The sequence below is a fragment of the Chelonoidis abingdonii genome, chromosome 1, assembly GCF_003597395.2.
Source record: "Chelonoidis abingdonii isolate Lonesome George chromosome 1, CheloAbing_2.0, whole genome shotgun sequence".
NCBI classification, from domain to species: domain Eukaryota; kingdom Metazoa; phylum Chordata; order Testudines; family Testudinidae; genus Chelonoidis; species Chelonoidis abingdonii.
The window spans coordinates 259574767-259598920 of NC_133769.1; the positions used below are offsets into that span (position 1 = coordinate 259574767).

General features: G+C 43.8%; 1 protein-coding gene across 2 annotated transcripts in view; it reads right to left on the minus strand.

Moving 5' to 3' along the window:
• Positions 1-24154, minus strand: part of CUL4A (cullin 4A) — an 87178-nt gene that overhangs the window by 6079 nt on the left and 56945 nt on the right. For both annotated transcript variants that reach the window (XM_075061467.1, XM_075061468.1), the window contains 7 exons: positions 18547-18657; positions 17588-17673; positions 16480-16587; positions 13467-13580; positions 12054-12159; positions 2607-2779; positions 674-826 (listed from right to left, as the gene is read on the minus strand). In XM_075061467.1, the coding sequence (XP_074917568.1) occupies positions 674-826; positions 2607-2779; positions 12054-12159; positions 13467-13580; positions 16480-16587; positions 17588-17673; positions 18547-18657 (851 nt within the window). The remainder of the gene's footprint in view (positions 1-673; positions 827-2606; positions 2780-12053; positions 12160-13466; positions 13581-16479; positions 16588-17587; positions 17674-18546; positions 18658-24154) is intronic.

Below are 24154 nucleotides of genomic sequence, written 5' to 3' on the forward strand. Positions count from 1 at the left end.
AGATGGCGTTGGCGGGGCGCTCCGCACCAACGCTGTGGTGCTTGGGGCTGAATTGAACCTCTGCTCCAGTGTCGGAGTCAATGTCGACTCCATCAGGAGCGCCCTGAGACGGATGTCTCTCTCCTTCTTTGTTCGGGGTTTGAAGGATTTACAGATGTGACACCTGTCGCTTGTGTGTCCTTCACTTAGACACCTCAAACAATGTGTGTGCGGGTCACTGATGGGCTTAGGCCGCTTACAACAATAGCAAGGCTTAAAGCCTGGTGACTGGGACATGCCCAGTCCCTAGGCCAAGTCCCATCCAGGACCACTGAACAAGAATGAACACTAAGGGAACTATTAACTATCTTACAACTATTTTACAGGAAACATTCAGAAGAAATACTGAATGAAACAAAATGCTAGCCGAAGCAGCAGACGTTCCAGCACTGTCACTGGCGGCAAGAAGGAAGGGGGAGACGGCAGCGCCCCTTATACCGCAGCACGAGTGCACCGCTCCAGGGGGCGTCAGAGCCAGTCCTCTATGGATACCACTGAGGGAAAAGCTTCCAGCACCAGTGCATGTGGTGAGCACATACACCTAATATGGAACAGACATGACTGAGCAATCGATGAAGAACCAGGTAGTTTAAAAAATTCTAGTATGGATTTAAAGGAAATTAAGTTCACTTGCCTTTACTGGAAATTTCAGCTGATTATACAATTCAGAAACAAGAAGGTTATGGCAGAGCGTCTTTCTCATCTTCATTATTCGTACAATAGCAGCATCAATCTGATATTGTCTATCTTGAAACACTCTTTCAGTTGTGCTAACTTGTTCTTCAACCTAAAGGACAAGACAATATGCATCAAGTCATCTTTCATTGCCAATTCTTCTGTCTCGGAATGTTTGGTTAAGCTTTAGGGAAATATACAAGTAACGCGTGGAAAGAAACAATATTCATTTATTCTTCTCTTTCTGACACATAAGCACAGACACCTAAAACCTGGGCTCTGGGATGTTCTGATGCTGTTAAAGGAAATTAAGGATGTTAGAGCAGGATTTTATAATTGTACTATGAGAATTAATGTATGATTTGAGTTTATCCTGTCAATCACCCTTTTTGAATAGCAGAAATGAATGACAGACCAAAACAATCCTTATGACTGATTATGGTCACCCTTTTGTTTTAGGATAAGTTATAATGTCTACTATGGTTTCCTATATGTATTACAAATTAGGCACTCTAATTAAATATACATTTCTTTGTTTTAAGGTTTTAGTAAGTAAGAGATAGGATCTTGTATTATATCTGTGTTAAGGAGATCAGAGGAATGTTGAGGGCCTGAAGCCCCAATGTGAATTGTTTTAGTTATAAGATTTAGCAAGGCTTGATTTACAATGTATTCTGCTGAATATAAAATACTGCTGTCTGTATACCTTTGAAGTTTTCTGTAAGAGATTGCTTGTGTGAATGAGGAATGTATGCATCAGGAAAAGAAGGTGTGAAGGTCATTGTTATAGCCAAATGAAGGAAGGAAAGAAGGGAAGCCATAATGAAGGAAGGGCAGATTGACGACCCTGAGGTGAAGGCTGACACCCCTAAGGACAATTGATTAAATCTAAACCAGGACAGGATGGCCTTCTTGGAGGTGTATTGGAATGTTTACACCAATTAAGACGTAACCGGTCAGAAACTGACACAGCAAAATCCATAGACTTCAACAAAGAAAATAAGACTATAAGAACAGAGTGCTCTGCCATGGGGCTTTGGGTTTGTCTTGCCACGCTCCAGAGGCATCGGATCACGACCGACAGAGCCCGGCTCTCCTCTGCGACCAATCTGGCTGGCCACTAGATTGATCCAGACTCTGAACTGGTAACTATAAACATCAGCTGGCAGGACTGTGTGTGAGAAAGACAGACCAAAAAGCATATATTAACTGTTGTATTTTCAATAAATGCGTCGTATTTGCCTTCTCCTCTATAAAAGATCCTGTGTGCTTTGTATGAAAACAAGGATACAAATAAAGCATATGTAAAGCAAATTCATACATTTCTTATAAAGTGTTAACTTGATAAACCAAACTAAAATTAAAAAAACCACAACAGTATTCCTTTAATTAAAAAAAATACATTAATACAGATGAGGTTTCTATGGAACCTTAATGTATATGGGCCTTCTGAAATAGAGAATCATTCCAGGACTGTACGTTTCAAAGAGTTCTATATGCTAATGACAAGGAAAACAACTGGACATGCTAATTAAACACATCAATCATGCTGACCCCAAGAATTGGGATCCATTCCCAAAGATATTCCCAACTCAGAGGGGATGATAATTATTTCAATACCTCTCTTCTCTCCAAATAAAAACAGTTGATGTGTTAACAACATTACTTTTGTTCTGCTCAATCAACGTAATGTCAATACTTCAACTGCACTGTCCAAACAGTTAAGATGTATTGAAAGGTATGTGAGATCATACCAATTTAGGACACAAGCCTCCCAGAATGAGAAAAATATTGCTGAAAATGCAGAGAAGTGTCAACTCAGCCAGGACATATAGGTAAGCAAGGCACAGTATCAAAATAGATGGAAAGAGTACGAGTATTTTAATACATACTGTTTCTTTCATCTGTATTTGGTTGATCTTTATTCTAAACAATTTATGCTTGAAGTCACCATTAAAGATGAATTTGTCTCCATCTTCTACATCTTTGCCTTTTGGATTTTTAATCAATACTCGTGCTTTCCCACAGGCCAAAGACTGCAAGGTTCTTCGCAATTCATTGTCCTCTGTAAACAGGTTAAAAATGCAATAAAAAGCTGACTAGAACTTTAAAATTTGAAATATTAAATTGTTAATTTATATATACACAATTTAGAACATTCCTCCTTTTCTGAAGTATATTGCTCATAATTTCTTCTCCTCCCTAATTATGCAACGTAATTCATAACTTTAAAGGCCCAATCCTGCAGATCTTCTATGTAAGAAATAACAGTATTTCAACATTGTACAAGACATAAACAAAGACATGGCCCCAGCCTCAAGGAGTTTACAATACAAACAAACAAACAAAAAAAACCAAGATCAGACAAGAATGTATTTGGAGACTTAAGAGATTTGGAAAAAAAAAAAAAAAGCAAATTGTGTTAACCTGTGCTTCATTAGTGAGTACTGAGATATGAATATGTTTTAAGGTGGATATTATGTTAAAAGAAAAAGTGGACATCTGTCCATGCTACCAGGAAAACATTTATGCACTAAAAACAATACAATATGTAAGAACTAGAAACAAAGGAATGACATAATGAATCTTAATACGTGAAGCACAAAGTCAAAAGCAACTTTGGTGTTAGGTAAAACAAACAGATTAATACACTAAGCATTAAACTTTGTGAAGACTTTTGTTAAAGCCCTGAAAATTTCATAGTGAATGTGCATTTTGTTGTTCTCTGCCTAATCTCTTGAATACTATTACCTGAAATATAAAAACCACAATAAAATGTGTTAGGATAGCACTGTGTGTAGACCTGTGAACTGAAATAGCAAAGATTTTGCAAGCTAGTGCTGAAGAGTTACCACTATTAGTTAGAGAATAGTTTAGCTTTCACGTTCCTGCAACATCACCATTAAGAAAACCCCTTTTATTCCTTCTTTTGATGTAAGGGAGTGAATGTACAATTATTTACAAAGATATTAAATTTACAAAGATATTAGATTGCAATAATTAAACAATAAGCATCTATATGCTTTATATTTTTGAAACACTATATTTGAAGCACTATGAAGAATGGTTATCCTCCATTAACTGAGGTTCTTCAAGATGTATTGTCCACATGCAATTCCACTTCTGGTGTGCATACATCCCAGGCACAGAAAACGGGATTGTTTTTGAACAGCCGTGTCTGTTGAGGCCATAGCTTGTCCTGTACACTCTGGGTATGTCTACACAGCAATTTAAGCCCAGGTCTAAAACCAGGCTCAAGCCAAACACCCATTGTATCCATACTGCAAATGTGCTAACCTAGGGCTCAGACCCAAGGTCCAAGGACCCTGCCAGGATGGAGGGTCCAAGCCTGTGTTAAGCTGGGACCTAGGGGTGGGACCTACTGGTTTCCTGTGGGTATGTGGCCCCAGCTTGACTTAGGTCCCAGAAGTCCTCCAGATATATCCCAGAGTTCCTGGCAGCAGAGGAGCAGTACTGCAGGCAGCCAGCGCAATGGCCCTTGCTCCTGGGGCCCCCCTGCTCTACCTGCGGCTGTGTGGCAGAGACGGCCAGGCAGCGTGCACTGTGAGGGTGGTGAGTGGGAGCCAACCCCAAAACTTTCCCGTAGCCTCTTGGGGATCCATTATCCCTGTTTCCCAGGGTGCGGCAGGAGCAGAGATAGGGGATCCTCAGGGGCTGCTGGTGCATACTGCACCCCAAGCCCTGGGGATGCACTTCATGACTCTGCAGCAGGCAGCAGCCAGGCTGGGGGTGTGTGTGTTTGTGTTCCTCTGATAACTTCATTTTATGTCAAACTTCAAAACAAACAGACTTCCCACTTTAAAAATTAAGAATGGCAAAGTTTCGTTTTAATAGTTTGACAGTCCTGGAGAGACTGATGTTCTAATTATCCTCAGAACAGATGCACATGGGCATTTTCCTGCCATATGACTCAACTTAGAGCTGGAGAGCCCAATTTTCAGATTAGATAGTAGTTCAGTAGAAGCCTTCTCAAAATGCAGTCATCCTACTGAGACAGCCACCAAAGGAGCTACTTATGCCGTTTATGTACTCATATGCTACTTATGGGCACCCAAGTCCCATTAATAGCACCACCGCAGTTAGGAAACAGGGTGGGCAAGAGAGTTTAGCCCTTCAGTGTAGCACTGTCGACAGAGTGTCAACACTGGAGGTGGGGGCGTTAGGCATAGGGTTACTGGGATAGGGTTACTTTGACTCAGATTTGTGCACTACAGTGCAGACTTCAGAGTCCTAGGTTTGAGCACGGGTCAGAAAATTCTTAATCTAGGGTTAAAATGCAGCGTAGATGCTAAAGCCCAGGGTTCCCTGACACACGTCAGCTGACTTGAGTCCCACTAACCTTAGGCTTACACTGCTGTCTAGACATAGCCTCTCTGGTGCTGCATAGAAGAGAATGTAAAGGGGGAGTGGCTGCAACCACCCTTCACCAAAACAGAATCCAGCCGATATAGCACGCGAGTCATGGCGTACATATAGACAACATACCTTGAAGAACCAGTTACTATACCGTAAGTAATGACTCTACTCTTCCTCAAGTGATGTCCATATCTCTACTTCTGGTGACTCACAAGCAGTGATATCATGTTCTGAAAGTGGGTGATCACAGTCTACTGAAAGAATGTCTGTAAGACAGCTCTGTCAAAGTATGTGTAAGACCTGGAGTCCTATACCAAGAAGTAGTGCTGGGCAAAGGTGTGGACAGAATTCCCGCCAGCTGCTCTGCAAATCTCAGATATTGGGATGCCTATTAGAGAAGCAGGAGAGATGGCTGGAGCTCTGATGGAATGGATCCTATCTGCACACATGAGTCCAAACACACACTCATAGAGCAAGACAGTCCGAGTTTCATTTAGATATGATATCTTTAGGTGGATATAGGCTGACTTTTCATCCCCCCAGCAAAGGCCAGAAGCAGTCTAGGCAAGCTCCTGAATGGTCTTGTTCTGTCCAAATGAGAGAATTCCAACAACATCTAAAGTGAAATTTAACTTCCCCCGGACTAGCACAAGAATTGTGAAAGAAAACTGGCAGGTGGATCACCTGATTCAGGTGAAAATCTGAGATAACAATTTTAGGAAAGAACTTTGGGTGAGGTCCTAATATCACGTTGCCCTTATGGAATACCGTAAACAAGGGTCCTGCTATGAGGGCTTGGATCTGTCCTATGTTTCTGGATGAGGTTTTAGCCGCTAAGAAGGTGGTCCTTCATGGACAGGTAGTATAAAGAGCAGGTAAATAAAAGTTTCAGGGGGAGGCCTCATTAACCCTGATAATACCACAATGAGGTTCCAGAAGGACAGGGTTTCTCAGACTAGAGGAAAGACATGAAGCTCTTGAGGAACCTAGCAACTGTTGGGTGTGAAGACATCTTCAATAGGAGGACGAGCAGAAAATGCCATCATATGGTCTTCCATAGAAGTAATGAAGAGTCCCAAATGCATTAGGGCCAGCAAGTAATAGTTACTACCGAGTTTTCTAGTGGGAGTAGGTGCTTCTGTATTGCCCAAAAGAGAACCTCTTCAATTTAGCTGAATAAGTTACTCGAATGGAACCATTTGTGCTACAACCCAAAACATTCTGGACTTCCACGGAGTAGATTCTGTCTGTGGCTGTTAGCCAGCCAGCATCAGGCTGCAAGGTACAGTGATGCTGGGTTTGAGTGTAGGATCTGGCCCTCAGTTTGTATGATTACATCTGGCTGAACCACAAGTGTGACTGGGGGCTGTGTTGGGAGGCTCATCAGCTCAGACTACCAGAACTGTCTGGGCCATGCTGGTGTTGTCATTATCATCCTTTTTGAGCTTTCTCAGGATCCTCTGTATCAGTGGAATGAGTGGGTAAATATGAGTCCCAAAATCCAGGGAATGCAGAAGGCCAGATCCTCCTCTAGAGCAGAATACTTGGCATTTCTTGTTCTAGTCTATGGAAAACAGGTCTATCCTTGGGCATCTTCACTTGTAGATGTAGCTGTCTTGCAGAAATGGGTTCTTAACTGAACGCTTATGTTTGTGTATCACATGCAGAACTGATCTGCTAGGGTGTTCTGTAAGCATGAAAAATGTAGGTCCAAAAGGTGTTACTTGGAGGCTGATACACCAGTCTCAGAGATGGATTGCTTTCTGTCAGAGAGGTAATGAGGGTGTCCCTCCCTGGTTACCAATGCAGTACATTGCTGTAGTATTGTCCTTTAGTACTTGGATTGTGGTTCCTCAGAATATGGTGAATAGGAATGCCAGGCAGACTCGGCTAACAGCTCTTAGCTCTAGGATATTATGTGGAGATTTAATTCTTGGGGGCGGAGGGGGTCAGATCATAGTCCCTGCATCTTAAAATGGTCCAGATGAGCATCCCTTCCAAGAGTGGATGCATCCAAACACCAGCTGTTTAGTGGACAGAGGCAGTAACAATGGCACTCTGCTGTGCACATGTGCAGGGTCCTTCCACCAATCTACCAAGGAGAGGGCTCCCTGAGAGACCATGATTGTCATATCTATGAGGTGTCTGCTGGGTAGATAAACTGGTCATAACCATGCTTACATGGAGGATAAGTGAAGTCTGGCAAACTGCATTACTTAGTGCAGGAGGCCATTTGTCCCATGATATCCTGATTGATGTCTCTGGATAATTCTCGCATTGCTCAGTAAGGTTGAGAATGGTGTCCAGAGCCTCTGTCTCCCAGAAGTGGGAGTGGGTGACAGGGGATGGATCGCTTGATGATTACTGGTCTGTTCATTCTCTTTGAAGCACCTGGCATTGGCCACTGTCGGAAGACAGGATACTGGGCTAGATGGACCTTTGGTCTGACCCAGTATGGCCATTCTTTTGTGAGGAACCTGTGCGGTGATGGGCAGGATTTGCCACGGGGCAGTCCAATGAAGCTCCTGTGAATTCTATGCTTTGCGTAGAAGTAAACGTGGCCTTTTCTCTGTTGACTCTGAAACCCAGGGTAGCAAAGAGTTCCAAATGGATGGAGCTGATCACTTGTTGAGGTGACTGCCCCAAATCAACCAGTTAAAGTACAGGTAGACTTACACCTCTTGTCTCCTTAGGTGAGCTGCCACTGCTAGGTTCTTGGTGAATATTCTGGAACTGTGTGGAGACTGGAAGGAAGCACTCTATATTGAAGGTAACCTGGAATGTGAGGTATTTCCTGTGGGCTGGATGAATTGCAATATGGAAACAGTCATCCTAAATGAAGAGCCACAAACCAGTCTTGAAGATCTAAAGTAGGATTTATAAAAGCTAGTGTTCCCATCCTGAACTTTAAACAATGGATGCATTTGTTGAGGTCCAGAACGGAACACCATCCCCCTTTCTTCTTTGGGATTAAGAAGTAATGTGAATGAACCCCCATGGCCTGGAATCCCACACACACATTTCCCATTACTAGGAGTTGCAGAAGGGAGTCTTCTTCCCTCCTTAGCAGTATCTTGTAAGAGGGGGTCCCTGAAACTGCATGGAGTACCCTTTGTTCATGATTTCCAAGACCCACTGAGCCAAGGTTACCTGTTTCAGGCTTCTTTGAAAAACAGATTGTTCCCAAATGATGGGAGAGGAAAATATTCTACAGTGCTATGCAACTCTCAACTGTACCATCAACCTGCTAAAAAAATGTGTGTGTTGGGGACAGCAATAGGAAGAAGACTGTTTTCGGTTGGGGTAATTCTGTGGCCCGTATTGCTTTGTCCTGGGAGCCGGAGCTTAGAACCTCAAAAAATATAAGGTGGCCCTTGCATCCTTTAAAGTTTGAAGATCTTTTGTGTGGATGTTGAAAAGGTCAAAGACTTTGAAGAGCATGTCCTCAGTGGTTGTTTAGAACTTCTTTGGAATATTGGACGACTCCAACCAACAGGTTCTATGCACAGTACAGTAACTCCTCACTTAACGCTGTAGTTATGTTCCTGAAAAATGCGACTAAGCAAAACGATGTTAAGCTAATCCAATTTCCCCATAAGAATTAATGTAAATGAGGGAATTTTTTTTCACTAGACAAAAGACTATATATATATATAAAAACACAATTTAATACTGGTACACAGTGATGACTGTGAAGTCTGGTTGAGGAGGAGGAGTCAGAGGGTGGGATATTTCCCAGGGAATGCCTTACTGCTAAATGATGAACTAGCAATTGGCTGAGACCTCAAGGGTTAACTCTCACATTTTGCAAGGCAGTAGGAATGGAGGGAGGGGAGACAGCATTGCAGACAGAGACACACACCATGTGTGTGAGAGAGAGATGTGCATTTCCCCTTTAAGTACAGTAACCCTACTCTTAAGTACCCTGCTTTGTTAATTAGATGAGCTTGCTGAGACCGCAGCTGCTGCTAGCAAGCTCCCTCTGTCCTGAACCCTGTCGTGTGTCTCCTCTGCTCTATGGAGGATGGGGTAAGCGGGGTGCAGGAGCAGGGGGACACCCTGACAGCCCTCCTCTTCCTCCCCTCCCCCCCACACAGCAAGCAGGAGTCTCAGGGAGTAGCTCCAAGGCAGAGGGCAGGAGCAGCACATGGGGGTGTGGGGAGGAGACAGCTCAACTGCCGGCAAACTGATAGCCTGCTGGGCAGCTGCTGACCAGGGAACTTAGGGGAGCAGGGAGCTAATAGGGGGGCTGCCAGTCCACCCTGGTTCCAAGTCCCTACCAGCTAGCTGCAACAGGCTGCTCTTCCTGCAAGCAGTGGACAAAGGAGGTGGCTGCCAAACGACATCAGAAGGGAACACTGCACAACCTTAAACAAGCATGTTCCCTAATTGATCAACAATGAAACAACGTTAACCAGGATGACTTTAAGGGAGGAGTTACTGTAATCGCTGCATCTGAGGCATCAAGGGCAACTTATTAGCACTTACTCTTCTACCACAGCAGCTTTGAGTTCCTCCCTGTGATCCTGTGAGACTTCTGAACTGTGACACTTGGTCCCAATTCTAATAAGTTCTATATAGCCAGGAATGCTTGGTAGCTCAATATGGGCATTTGTAAGCTAGCTTGAGGAACAGGCCTTGCTGCCAAAGAATTCAAGTTTCTTCAGGTCCTTGTGCCATGGTGTCATTTTGGGTGGTCCCTGCTGTTTGGACCTCTCATAGATGGCTGCAACCACCAAGGACCCAGATGTGGGGTCATTACTGAAGTAACCAAATTCCTTTGAGGGGACTTGGTAGCACCTATCTGCCTTATTTGAAGTGGGTTCCACTGAAGCTGGGGTCTATCATAGGTCTCTTGCTGGTTCCAACAAGGCTTCATTTATTGGCATCGCCTATCTACCAGAGCCCAAGGAACACAGAATGCAGAAGTTAGTGTGACCTTTCCTGCATTCTCTCTACTGCAATTTCCAGAGTAACTGCCATTTGTTGGAGAAGCTCCTGGAAGATCAGATAGTTTATTTCAGCACTGCCAGACATAAGGGGGGCAACGTCATCAAGCGAAGATGACAATCTCACTATTGAGATAGGCTGGACATCCGTCTCACATAGACTATTCTGCTCTACGTCCTGGTACTGATGTTGACAAGTATAGTGGACCAGCTGACCTTCCTGAGATGGAATAAGAGGGGACACAGACCTGGTTTTGGAGGCAAGAGAACCAATGAAGTCTTTCTACTGGGTGGCTCAGCATGACCATTATTGCTTAAACTAGGAGTCTGGAGAGAAGGAAGATACCACAACAGGTTCAGGACCCAAGGGTATCCTGTGCAGGAATTGAGATGGTAGATCCAGATGGCACCAGGGCTAGGAGTTTCCCAGTAGTTGTCTGCAATGGTGACTTCAGCAGATTGGCTACTGTCAAGTCAATCAATACTGCAAATCTCATCAGGACTAAGAGCTTATCCTCCAGATCAGCTAGTGTGGTGGGTGCTTTGAATGACGGTATGGAGCACTCTAGTACCAAGGCAAGGTGTTTGGATGTCAGTGATGGGTGTATCAATGCTGAGTGTTTTGTGGTCAATCGATCAGTATTGGTCGAGTCAGAAACAGGCTCCAAAAGCAGTGCTGAGGTCATCTGGTGACAAAATGGTGCAGAGACATTAGCAGTATTTAATCTGAGCCTTGAACTGCCTCCTGGTCTGGATTTACTCAGTGCTGATGAGGGAAATCTGTCTCTCCAATGCAACCAGTATTCTTTCCTCCCTCTTGCCTCAGAAGATTGAGCTGAGGCTGGGTTAGAAGCGCTCTCTAGTCAACAAGTGAGCCCTGAAGTTCAAGGTAGACCCAAGACTTACTGGAGCACTCACAGATACTGGTCTAGTTTGGCTGTCTTCTTCTCAGGCTCAGGTAATGCCCTTACGCATCTCTTCAAGATGGAAAGTTTTGGCAGGATTCCCTTTCTTTGTGTGTTCTCTTTGAAAAAGAGAAACATACCAAACATTTATCTTGTGTATATGCTTCATAGAAGCAGAAGCAGCACATGGAGTGTTCAGGATTGATAGGAATAGCTACCTCACAAGAAGGATAGGATCTGAATCCTGGGGATTTCAACTGCACCACATCCAGGGGATCTGGTACTGGGAATATCTCAGAAGCTGATGAGCTTGCCTTCTCATTTTTTCGTCCTTTTTAAAAAAAATTATGCCAACAGACTTACTATAAGCTAAAGTATACTAAGGAACTCTAACTAAAAACTAGAGAAAACAAGTGTACAGTGTGCAGAGATGCGGAGAGTGAAGAGGTTCCATCTTGCTGCCCTGGGTAGTAAAAAGTAACTGGAAGGGGGTTGCAGCTGCTCTGCCCTTTATACCCTCAGCTACGGAGTGCCAGAGGACATGTGGGCTACAGGCACAGTCTCAGACGACACTGGTATTAAAAAAAAAATATTTGATCTTGTGCCCTTGGTGCTCATGCGCATCAGAAGTGGAATACACATGGACAATCATGCAAGGACATTATTAATTCAACCCCCCCCTCCAAACCAAAACTAATGCAATTGTTCTAAAAAGGTCATTTTAAAGTATGATACTTGAAACTACAATAGAACATTAATAATCTGCACACAAAAAAATGGAGTCTCTCTCTACTTCTCAAAGAATTAAAAAAGCTGTAGTGAGGTCTTGTTAATAAGAACGCATCAGTTTTACAAAATATACTCCAGATCATTTACTAATACATTTATGAAGTATCAATGTTATCTAAGTAGTAGAAGTAGTTCATTTAGCTTATCTTTTTAGTATTTACATGTTCTCTGATTCACAAAAGTGTCTTAATAGCCAGTGCAAGTTACTGAAATGAGCAACATTCTGCTGAACTTAAAATTAGACTTTTACATCCAAAGTCATATTTAGAAGCTATTCAAATGAAAGAAAATAATGAATGCATGAAGTAAGGTTTCATACCTACACCAGTAGCCATTTTAATTTCTTCAAAAATAAATTCATCTCCTTCATTAAACATAAGCAGCACTAATGTCTGGAAGAGTGACACATGAAACTCTTTCTTTCCCTACAAAGGGAACAAAAAAATGACAAGTAACTGTAAATGATTTCTAGAGTTGTGTACAACTTTAGAGTATCAACTGTATTCTATACAGTGCCAAACTTCAAAAACAACTGATAAATAATTTATAGATTGTACAATTTGTCAACAAATAGCTTCTAGACGAAGAGAAATGTGTATTTAAAAGGATTCGGCTGCCTGATTATGTATCCAAGAATGTGGTGCCAAGGAACAAGACAAATTACAAAAAACACTTCCCTACAAAAAAACCCAAAAACCAACCGCTCCCCCCCCCCCAAAAAAAACAAAAAAACCAACCAATCCTGGACATTATATTGGTAGTGTAGTGCACCAACAGGTTACCAGCATAGCCCAATATTCACCTAACAGCATTTTCTTCTAGGTACACACAATGGGTGACATCCTGACTTCAATGAAATCAATAGCAAAACTCTCATTGACTTAAATGAGGTTGGAATTTCACCCAATATGTTGTTTAATACAGATAAGCAAACTAATATGAAAGATATCAGTGTCAGATAAAACTTGACAGAACATGAACAAATTCTCTAATTCATGTAATTTTGCAGCAACAGTGTTAATAGAAGTGTGGCGTTTGTAAAATTAGGCAATGGGAAGGAGATTAATAATTCAAGATCTCCATGCGCAAACAACATTTTAAGTCTGTTGTCAGTTACAAATTTGTCAGTCATCTTAACTTCACATGATCCCATAGCTCTAAAGTTTGCATTTATAACTAGTCATCATTAACATCAGAGTACAATGTGGTTATGTTACTGATGAAGATCGCTTTTGTTCTATGTCATGAGATATGTTAACAAACATTTCAGTTATTTAATATATTAATAATTCAAAAGCATTTAAATTTAACCACATTCATTAAATTATACCACTGATACTTTTCAGCATGGCTTTGTAATAGCTAAAGTTAATACTCAATCACTAGTTCCTTCAAAATACTATTAAAAATATTTCCACCCCAATCTTTTAGTTTCCTGCCTGTCACAGGCGTCTCTTCATCAGTGAATGAGACTTCTTACTGACCCACAAAAGTCACTGCTGGAAGATGTTTCACACTGAAGTTTTAACATGTTTCACTAAGATACCACATTCTAAATAAATGGCAAAGAAAACAAACACTTTTATAAATAGTTAATATAGACTATTGTTAGATTCTAGTCTTCTCTGCAAAAAAAATTGTTTTATTAATGTACTGCTTAAAAAGGCAAGAGATGCCAAATACGTTATTTTATTTAAAAGCAGATGATCATGCATTAAATAAGCAAACATACTTCCTTAAATTCTGCTTTCAAGACAGCATGCCCTAAAGTGGTCTGCCATTGAAGTTTTCGACCACTGTGTTTTCCAAGATAAAAGGTCTTAAATACCTCTTGAAGCTTAACCATCTGTAAACAAAGAAGAAAAAGAGAGGTTAACTTTTTTTCCCCATCTTATACCAATGTAATTGATCAGACTGATTTTCACAGTAATGTGTTAGGCTCATCTTAATATTTAAAATCAAAGTCTACACAAAAGTAAAGTTCAAGGGCCAAATCTGCCCTCATTTACATTGGTGCCATGTTAAACAGAGCAAAAATTGATGCCAAACATTCAAATAATAAAATTTTCCTGAAACGAAATAAATTTTAGTTAAGATAAAACCAAATTCCCAGTAAAAGACTAAGAACATATACCAAAGTGGAGTTTTCATCCTAGGCCTACCATCACCTGTTCCCCACATGCGACGAAGTCAGAGGAAGAGGAGGAGAGAAGGTTCTGAAAAGCCCCACTCCCATTTTGCACTCTGCTCCCAAGTCCTCATAGACTTTAAGGCCAGAAGGATCATAGTGATCATCTACTCCAGGGATAGGCAAACTATGGCTAGCAGGCCAAATCAGTCCCGCCAACCATTTTAAGCCAGCCCTCAAGCTCCCGTTGGGGAGCAGGGTCCGACATTTGCCCCGCTCCGCCACTCCAGCCAGGAAGTGGGATTGGGGGCCGCGCCATGCTGCTCCCAGAAGTGGCAGCATAGCTCCACTCCAACTCCTATGTTTAGGGGCAGCCAGGGGCCTCCGCTCCACACGCTGCCCCCGCAGCTCCCATTGGCCAGGAACTGCAGCCAATGGGAGCTGCAGGGGCAGTGCTTGTGGATGGGGTGGTGCACAGAACTGCCTGGCTGCAGTTCCGTGCAGGAACCAGAGTGGGGACATGACTGCAGCTTCCGGGAGCCGCTTAAGGTAAGCGCTGCCTGGAGCCTGCACCCCTGAGTCTCTCCCCACGCCCCAACCCTGATCCCCCTCCTGCCCTCCTGCACCCCTCGATCCCAGCCCGGAGCACCCTCCTGCACCCCAAACCTCTCATCCCCACCTGCTTCCCAGAGTCTGCATCCCCAGCCAGAGCCTGCACCCCAACCCCCTGCCCAGATCGCCCTCCTAACCCCTCAGTCCCAGCCTGGAACACCCTCCTGCACCCCAAATTCTTCATCCCCAGCCCCACCTGAGAGCCTTCACCCCCAGCTGGAGCCTTCACCCCATCCCGCACCCTACTCTCCCACCTCAGCCTGGAGCCCCTTCCTGCACCCTGAACTCCTCATTTCTGGCCCAAACTCCGAGCCCACAGCCCCAGCCAGAGCCCTCATCCCCTCCTGCACCCAACCCCAATTTCATGAGCATTCATGGCCCACCAAATAATTTCCATACCCAGATGTGGCCCTCAGGCTAAAAAATTTGCCCACCCCGATCTAGTCTGAGTTCCTGCACATTGCAGGCCACAGAACCTCAACTGGTGGGATTTGAAAGACTCTGAAACCTACTAGTTTCTCCATGTGGAAGATGGGTTATATCTGGTAAAACAGGCATGTATATAAGCTGTTTACTGTTTTCAAAATCTTTTTTTCATAATATTTTTCCTAAAATATTTTATGTTCTGAAGGCTGGCTGGTTAACCATTTTGTGAATTTTCAACCACTTCCTTTCCCCCCCATCCCACCTTTGAAATGTGAGAAGTTTTGACCTATTCTAGTTTACTCCTGAGGGAATTTTGCACCACTGCGTGTGCGCAGAATTATTTGCTTCCCTGCAGAGAAATTACTTTCTGACAGGGAAGCTGCAAAAATAATCATGCGCCGCTCCCCAGCAGCGTGGGTGTGTTGTTTCGGGCATCTGGGGCGGAGGGGTGGGGGGAGAACGGTGCTGGGGATGGACCGGACAGTGGCTCTTACTCTGTGCAAGGTTCAGCAGCTAGTCCTGGCTGGGCAGGACAGGACTTCCTCTTCCCCTACAAGTAGCAGCCAGAGCTGGGTTAGACCCATCCCCAGCAACCTCTCCGGCTGCAGGAAACTCCGCAACCCCCCCTCTTGTTTCTCAGCCATAGGGGGGAGGGATCACAGTACAGGGAGCTGCTCCCCCATCCACTCAACTCCCATGCATCTGGACCCACCTCATACCCAGATTGCCCCTTGAAGCTTCACCTCCTGCACCCAGAACCCCCTAAACCTGAGCCCACACCCCACCAAGCCTCACCCTCTGCATCTGGACCCCACCCTTGAACCCAGACCAATCCCCACATTCAAACCCCCACCCCAACAAGCCCCACTTCACCTGCACTTGGACAACCCGACTAGACCCCCGCACCCAGACCCCTACCCCAGTGAGCACCACCAAGACAGCACCTGGATCCCCCTCCGCAGAGCCCTGTATATCCAGATCCCCCTGCTGAGCCCCAAACACCTTCATCTGGACCCCACTGCATGATCCCATTGCCTCTGCACCCAGAACCACCCCCAATGAGCCCCTATTCATTCAGATCCCCCCAGCAAGCAGCCCATGTTCAGACTGCCCCACAAAGAACCCTGTCTCTCCACACTAAGCCCTTCCACACTTGGGATCCTGCTAGGCTGAGCCTGCCAGCCTACATCGAGTATTCTTGACATGGAGGAGCAGGGACCCAGAATATTTCTGGGGCAGACCTGGCCCTTGTGCTGTGTCAGGGTCGGAGGCAGCTTCACCACTGAGTCCATGTCCTGAGGAAGGGAGAGACTTCAGGGTGATCTCCCACCTCTGTGAGTCTGTGGCCTGTGTTCCCCACTGTCATGCTGGAGCCTCCATATTTATTGACAAAATTTGTAGAATTTTAAAATATTGTGTGCAGAATTTTTAATTTTTTGGCGCAGAATTCCCTCAGGAATACTAGTCTAGTTATACGTAATTGAAAACAGTTATAATTGGATATGTTAGGCAACCTAAATATTGAGATTCCTAGCCCTCCGCCATGATAGACTGCAAATTCCAGTTCTAAAAGACTCACCTCTGGAGTTAAGTGGATTTCCACAGGTGTATAGGTTGGCCAATATCCCATAGTAAGTATATTTACCGTCAGGTCTATATTGCCTGGATCACTTTGGTTCTGCATATACTAAAATAAAATAAAATTAAAACCCCCAAACCTATTAAAAATCCTGCTAACACAATAAATTAAAAATAAACTTGGAAAAGTAAATCAATTTATGGCTTCTATTATCATCTGGAATACTGATTTTTTTGTTTTAAACAGTGAATTAATTTTGGCACAATGAATTAATTCCAGCAAGTCATTAAAACACTCAAAGAACTGACTATAAACCAAAGTTGAATTTATAAAGCATTTCTCATTGGAGCACTGTGTAATATAAAAATCTGTGATCAAATACAATTATTTTCTACAGCAAACATAGGCACTCTTAATTTTTTAAAATACTGATTCCAGTTGGAAATTATGGACAGTATCAGGAAGTTTTCTAGAGGTGATGTCCACAGTTGGAAAATGCTCTAACTCCCACTGTCTAAAAGTCATGCAAAGGCACACTACTATATATGTAGGCAATTCAGAACATAGTGAATAGTTGGGAACAAAACAGACAATATGATTATCTATCAGATCTGTTTTTCTAAAGGACTTCAAAGTCAAAAAATTTTTAAAGAATCTATACAAAAACATTTGAGGGACGTTAAGATGATAAATGATGGTACATTTTGAAAGAAATGCAGTCTAGACAGCACTTGGGCTGGGCATCCAGAGAACATATCAGCAACAATCCAGTCTGTATGGCACAAGAACATTCATCACCAGATATAGGTCATTCATACTAAACTAGTCACAACCTGGCAATAATTCTCACATGATAAAATGGAGTCTTAAAATCAATTTTAGAGATGGGTCTAATAATAAATTTAGTGGCAATACTACGTTTAGGCTTCATTATTAAGAGTCAAAACAAAATCATATGAAACAATACGGTCAGATAACGTCCCAGCAGATTGTTTGTAGCTCAGCCTATCTATGGAAAATCTGTTTTGTCACTGTTTAATTCAATACAATTGTGTGACATCATCTTAGCTAGTGTAAACATACCATGCATAAGTGAAGTTAAATTTACCTGCTTAAACTGAATCATGACATCTTTTGAAAGTTCCATATCCTTGAACATTCCCTCCAGTTTACTGGTGAAAGCAGCACCACATTCTGTCACATAAATTAAAGCAAAGTTTCCATGATTACAACAAATATAAAACAAGTAATAAAGGCTTAAGCTTAATATTGGGCTAGTGGGATGCAAATCCAGATAAGCTGAGGCTCCTGCCTTTTCTGTTTCTTACTCATCTTTACAATTTCCTTTGTTCTACTTCCCTTACAATTGTTCGCAGCCTTTTCACTTGAAAATCACTTCAAACTATTTTACTAGTGCTTGAAGTGTAAACTTTAGTTAAAATACCAAGCTTTGTGCAAATCCTGCATAACTATACCACTGTGCCAGGGTTCAGGTGCAAACCCAGACCAGTGAGGGGTTGTGTCACCACTTGCTCTGCAAACCTGGGTGCCTCACAATGCTTTGCTGCTGTAGTTCCCAACCAGGGACACTCACAGCCAGCCTATCAGCATGCAGGTCATACCCTGAGTGTCTGTGCGCTAGGACAGCCCTAACTCAGCCACTTTGACTCCAGCAGCCCATATATAGTGGTTATGACACTTTCAGGGTGACCCCAACACACTGCCAGTCCCAAATTTTCCCCAGACCGTGTGCTCTGTAATGTCCAGCCCTCTTCTCGATAGATCAGAGAAATTATAAGGTTAGTCTGTTCTCTAAAGTTCCAAAAGCACAGCACAGATTAACATCACAGATTTCCAAAAGAACTCCATTCCTATTTAGGCACCTAAATTAAACTTCCACATTTCCTCGAGTACATAGCAATCAGCAGTTCCTACTCTGAACAGTGGGAGCCGTAGGGTGCTCAGATCTTTTGAAAATCTGGCCCAGTCACTTTAACATAAATATAAATAAAGGTTCAGGTTTAAAACCTAAAGGAAGTAAAAAATTCAACATTTGCAGCTGCTCACCATGTTTAAGCTTTGACAGCATTGACTTCTCAGCATCTACTGATGCACTTTTTCCAACCAGCAGTCTTTTGGCCAAATCTTTCTTATAAAATGCCTCAAACACATCTTTACCTGTATGGAGAAAAAACAACAAAAAACTCTGAGAAATCAAACATTACACCTTTACTACTTATCTTCAATTATACAGAAGTGTCCTTTCTGTTGACTTGCTGAAAAGTGGAAAACAGTTATATATCTGTACAGTAACTGTTCTTCAAGCTGTGCTGTGCACATATAAGTTTCACTAGAGTTGTATGTGCTCCTAACACACTTGAGTTGTAGATTTTTGCCTGCACGAGGCTGCACACATGCCCCCTGCTCTCCTCATGCACCAAGTCGAGGATTATTGCCATCTCCCTCTGTTCCCTCATACCACAGTCTAACATCCAAAGCAGTGGGGAAAGTAGGAGAGATTATGGAAGGTATATGACTTTCCAAAGTTGGTGTCATCTGATGAAGCTTGAGAAATAGTTGTATGTGGAGAAGGTATGTAAAGAGGACCATGTTGCTGCCTTGCAGATGTCTAGGAATATTGCTCAGTAAGGTAATCAAAAGGTAAGAAGATAGAAAAGTCATTCTGTATTGCTGAGAAGAAGTGAAGTGGATTCTTAATTAACTGAAAGGCCAGATGATTTCAGATGCAGCAGGTAGTCCAGTATGTATGTAATCTTCATATAGTGAGGAAATAATGGTGAGATGGCACCCAGATCAAAAGCTTCTTCACCAGGGCCACATACGCCACACAATGGGAGTCCTTTCTGCTGCTCATCAAGATGGCTTGGACTTCTCAGGACCATAATCTCTCACACATATTCAGCCAGAAATTATCCATGCAGTGAGGTGGAGAGATTTAAGGTTAGGATTCAGAGATCTGTCCAAGTTTTGACATAGGAGATCCTTGACCAGGGTAAAATTATCAGTGGCCTGATAGAGAGCTGATGTAAGTCCATGAACCAATATTGTCATGACCAAGCTAGTTTTACGAGGATTTATGTTGCCCTGTCTCTTTTCATCTTCCTGGAGTACTCTTGGCATGTGAGGAACTGAGGGGAATGCACAGAGCAGATGACTGGACCAGAGAAGAAGAAAGGCATCCAGCATGGAACTTGGGCTGCAGCCTATTCTGAAGCAAAATCCTCTGCATCTGTTGTTGAGGTTGGTCACAAATAAGTTTATTATTGGTACCCCCACTGTTGGAAGATCTGGAGAAGAACATTCTTCCTAACTGACCACTTGTGTTGGTCAAGTTCCTACTGAGGGTATCTACAATAGTGTCCATTCCAGGGGTGAGGAAAAGCTTTTAGCAAGACCTTGTTTCTTATACAGAGATTCCACAAACAATTTGCTTGTTGGAGCAGCTGAGATGACCCTGCAACTCCCTTGCTTGTTCAGATAAAATATGCTAGTGGTATTGTCCATCAGAACTTAAACCAACTGGTTCCTGATGGTGGATATAAATATCTTGCAGGCTTGATGAATAGCACAGAGCTCTAACACTTGTATGTGGAATGAGACCTCCTGAGGTTACCAAAAACTTGTGCCTGCAGTTGACTGAGATGACCCTCCCAGCCTTTGGTGAATGCATCTGTTACCAGAGTCATAGTCTGTTCTGGTGGCAAAAAGCGAGCCACACTGCAGATGTTCAGAGGGTCCATCCAGTAGTCCAGGGACTGAAGCTCTTATCCAGGTACGCAAACCAACATGTCTAGTGAATGCCACTCAGTCAGTATGCTGAAGAAAGCCAGGCTTGCAGATAGTGGAGGTGAGGTGTGGCATGAAGAATCACACGTGCAAGAAGCCACATACTCCAATAGTTGTAAGCAAAAATAAACTTGTCTTTGACTTGGATGTGAGGTTTTAGGCCCGAAAAACTATGGACTGAATCCTGACCACAGAAAGGTACCCACAGCGGTTATGGCGTCAAGAACTGCCCCCATGAAAAGTTATTCATTGTGTGGTCATAACTTCTGTTTGTCTATATTCAATTTCAGGCCTGGACCAGAGAGCAGCGGTCTGATGACAAAGATGCTGTTTTGGATAGGAGCACTTGATTTTTCCCGAACTCGCCAACTGTCTAGGTAAGGAAATATCTGAACACCTACGCAGTGCAGATGGGCTACCACCACCATCATGCACTTGGCAATGATTCTTCGGGTCAAAGATAACCCGAAGGGAAGTACCGTGTAAAGGTAGTTGTTGTTCCTTGCTATGAACTGAAGAATCTTTTTGTGGCCAGGATGTATTGCCACATGAAAGTAACCATCATGCAAACCAAGGGCAGTATACCAATCTCTAGGGAAGGGATAATAGAAGCAAAGGTGACTGTCCTGAACTTGATCTTACTGATGAACCAGTTTAGCTTTCTGAGATCTAGAATGGGACAAAGACCACAAGATTTTGGGGAATCAGAAAGTACTGGAAATAAAAAGCTTTTTTTGGTAAGGAACCTCCTCTCTGCTCCCAGCTCCAAAAAAAGACTGCACTTCTGAAATCAATACAGTTTTGTGAAATGGGTCCCTAAAAAATGACAGGGAAGGTGGACCAGGGAAGAGGAAGGAGCTGAACTGGGTGAAGTATTCCTCTTTTACAGCTGTACACTCACTTGCATGATGTGATCTGCTTCCTAAGACTGTGTGAGAGAGAGAGAGAGAGAGAGAGCACGCGCGCGAGAGAGAAGTGGAATTCAAAGGGAGGGAGATGAGATATGGTCAGTGTACTGTCCTCAATGGAGTAGTCAAAACAACTGCTTCAAAGCTGCAGTGGTCTGGTAAGGGCCTGTTGCGGACGAATCTGACTGATGACATCTCTAGGAGATTTAAACCTTCCTTTGGAAGTATTCTGAGACATCTGCTAAGAGGTCTTGTAGGATGGCAGGTTTAAATGGTTTCTTCTTGTTACTGGGGTGTAAACCTCCAATGACGGGAGGTCACTCAGGGATCTTGTAAGGTGCACATGCCATCATCCATTTTCTGGGGAAACACTTTGAACGCTAAATCTCCTATTGTATTCTGCAACTTCCTTGGGATGGCAGAGGGTTGCAGCCAAGAGGAGAATCTCATCAAGATAGGTATAGACAAGGAGCATGAGACAGCATCAGTCGTATCAATGGTTGCTTGAAGCGATGTTCAGGCAGCGAGGTGTTCTTAAGAAACTAATGGCCAAGAATTCTTCTCTGTAGTCCTCAGGCAACTTGTCTGCAAACTTGGACACTGCTGACCAATTAAGAAAAAAGTGTATTTAAACAACAGTGCCTGGTAATTTGACACTCATCTGAAGGCTGGCAGTGGTATAGGCCTTTCTGCCATACAAGTCCAGTCTTTTAAACTCCTTGTTGTTAGTGTCCCTGGGGTGAGACTGCCTGGAACACTTAGTAGTGGCCATAATCTCAAGGAAATCAGGCGTAGAACAGAAAAGAAATAATCAAAGTCTTGCTGAGGAACATGATACCGCCTAGTCACCTGCTGGAAGTTCGTGGGATAGAGGCTGGCATCTGCCGGAGGGAACTGACTGGCTCCAGCAAAGGCTCCATTAATGAGAAGGGTGATCGTTCTCGGGGAAGGGACCTGTAAGATATCTAGGAGCTTGTGTGGGTTACCTTGTACAAGCACCACCTGTACTCACAAAGATATGGCCACCCTTCACATAAAGCCCTGGAATTTTAAAGTCCTCCAGAAGAGATGTTGATTCCAGGGTTACAGCCTCATCCAGAGAAGAAAGGAAAAATCTTGGGCAGGGGTCATGAAGTGATTCCCCCATTATCTTCCCTTCTTCTGTAGGCTCCAACAAAGGAAGAGGTAGAGGGACAGCAGAAGAAGCTTCCCTAGAAGTGAATGGTATGGATAAAGGTGATCTTATAGACTGGAACTCTTCTGAGAGGGTCTAGACCAGAGGTGGGGAAACTGCTGCCCGCGGGGCCGTCCTGCCCGGCCCCTGAGCTCCCGGATGGAGAAGCTAACCTCCGGCCCCTCCCCCGTTGTCCCTCCTCCCCTGCAGCCTCATCTCGCCACACTGCCAGCGCCCTGGCCCGCCGTTCCTGCCGGGCAGCATGGGCGGCATGGCTGGCTGCAAGCTTCTGCTGCTCTGAGAAGCATGATAAGGGGGTGGATAAGGGCAGGGGGTCCCCAAGAGTAGTCAGGGGACAAGGAGCAGGGGGCAGTTGGATGGGGCAGAGGTTGAATAGGGGGTGAGGTCCTGGGGCATGGTCAGGGGACAAGGAGCAGGGGGGTTGGATGGATCAGGGGTTCTAAAGGGGGCACTCAGGGGCCAGAAGTCGGAGGGGGCTGATAGAGGGTAGGGGCCATGCTGTTTGGGGAAGCACAGCCTTCCCTACCCGGCCCTCCATACAGTTTCTCAATGTCAATGTGGCCCTTGGGCCAAAAAGTTTGCTCACCCCTGGTCTAGACCTCCATCACAGTTCAAGATGGCCCATAAACCCAGTGGAGGTATTCCATCATGCTTGGGCTTCCTTGTAAGAGTGCCAGTCATGACTTTCAGATTTAGTTTCTCTGGAATAAGGTCAGTAAAATGATCTAAAAAGACCTTGAAGGGGATCTTGGTGTTTCATGATCTGAGTCTGAAGAGATGCAACTCTTGCCAGTAAACAGAAGAGCAGTCTCTGTTAGTGTTTGTGTAGATCTCTGTGCTGGAGAAACATGGTGCTGCCCCAATAGCACCCACCCAGAAGCAGCATCTGAGGGAGCAGGTGGCAGCAGGCAAGACAGCTGGAATACCAAGATAGACAGATGCCAGTGGTGCCAATGGAGCTTTGACGTCCGAAATGAAAAAGCCAGAGAAACAGATGGAACCATGCTGATAAACACTGTTAATAATTTTCTAGTTTGGATTTTCTCCTTAATTCACTGTGATATGGTTGCTTCCCTCTCCGGTGTCCAAATGTAGCTGATGACTTATTTTCCCCCCTTGGTCAGCTGCTATCACTCACTCATACAAAACTGTATTTGCCAAAAACATCATCATCTTCCCTCCTGGAGTCTGGTTTATTAATACACAAAATAGGCCTCTCTATATGTTTCAGAAAACCCATTCTGTACATACTTCCTTCTCAGGCTTTTGGTATACCTGTCACTGGGCTCTGCAAATAGTCCTTTAAAACATAAAAGTTATATGAATTTCCACAAGCCTTCATCCCCTTCCATCAGGGCTTCCCCAGATCCTCTCCTTAGGTTTCAGGGTCCACCATCTCTTGGCACAGAGGTACCAGGAGTATATTTCAGACGCAGGGTTCACTTTTCCTCCAGGAATACATAGCTTCTTCAAAGTATTCTTCCTCACAAACCATAGCAGACTCCTTCATTAGGATCTGCCAAGAGGAACCCAACGCTACCACAGCAATTCTGCTTCAGATTTTCCAGCACAGAGACTCCTACGGACCCCCTAGGCCTCTCCCACTGATAGAGTGGTTTGGTTGTACAGAACAGCTATGCCACTTTATTAGTGGGTGAGAAGCCCAGGAGAGAGCAGGGAGCCCTTGGGAGTCTCTGTTGAGAGATACAGTCACCAGCTATTTCCCTTCATAAGTCCCAGAATATCTGTCCTTAAAGGCCAAGAC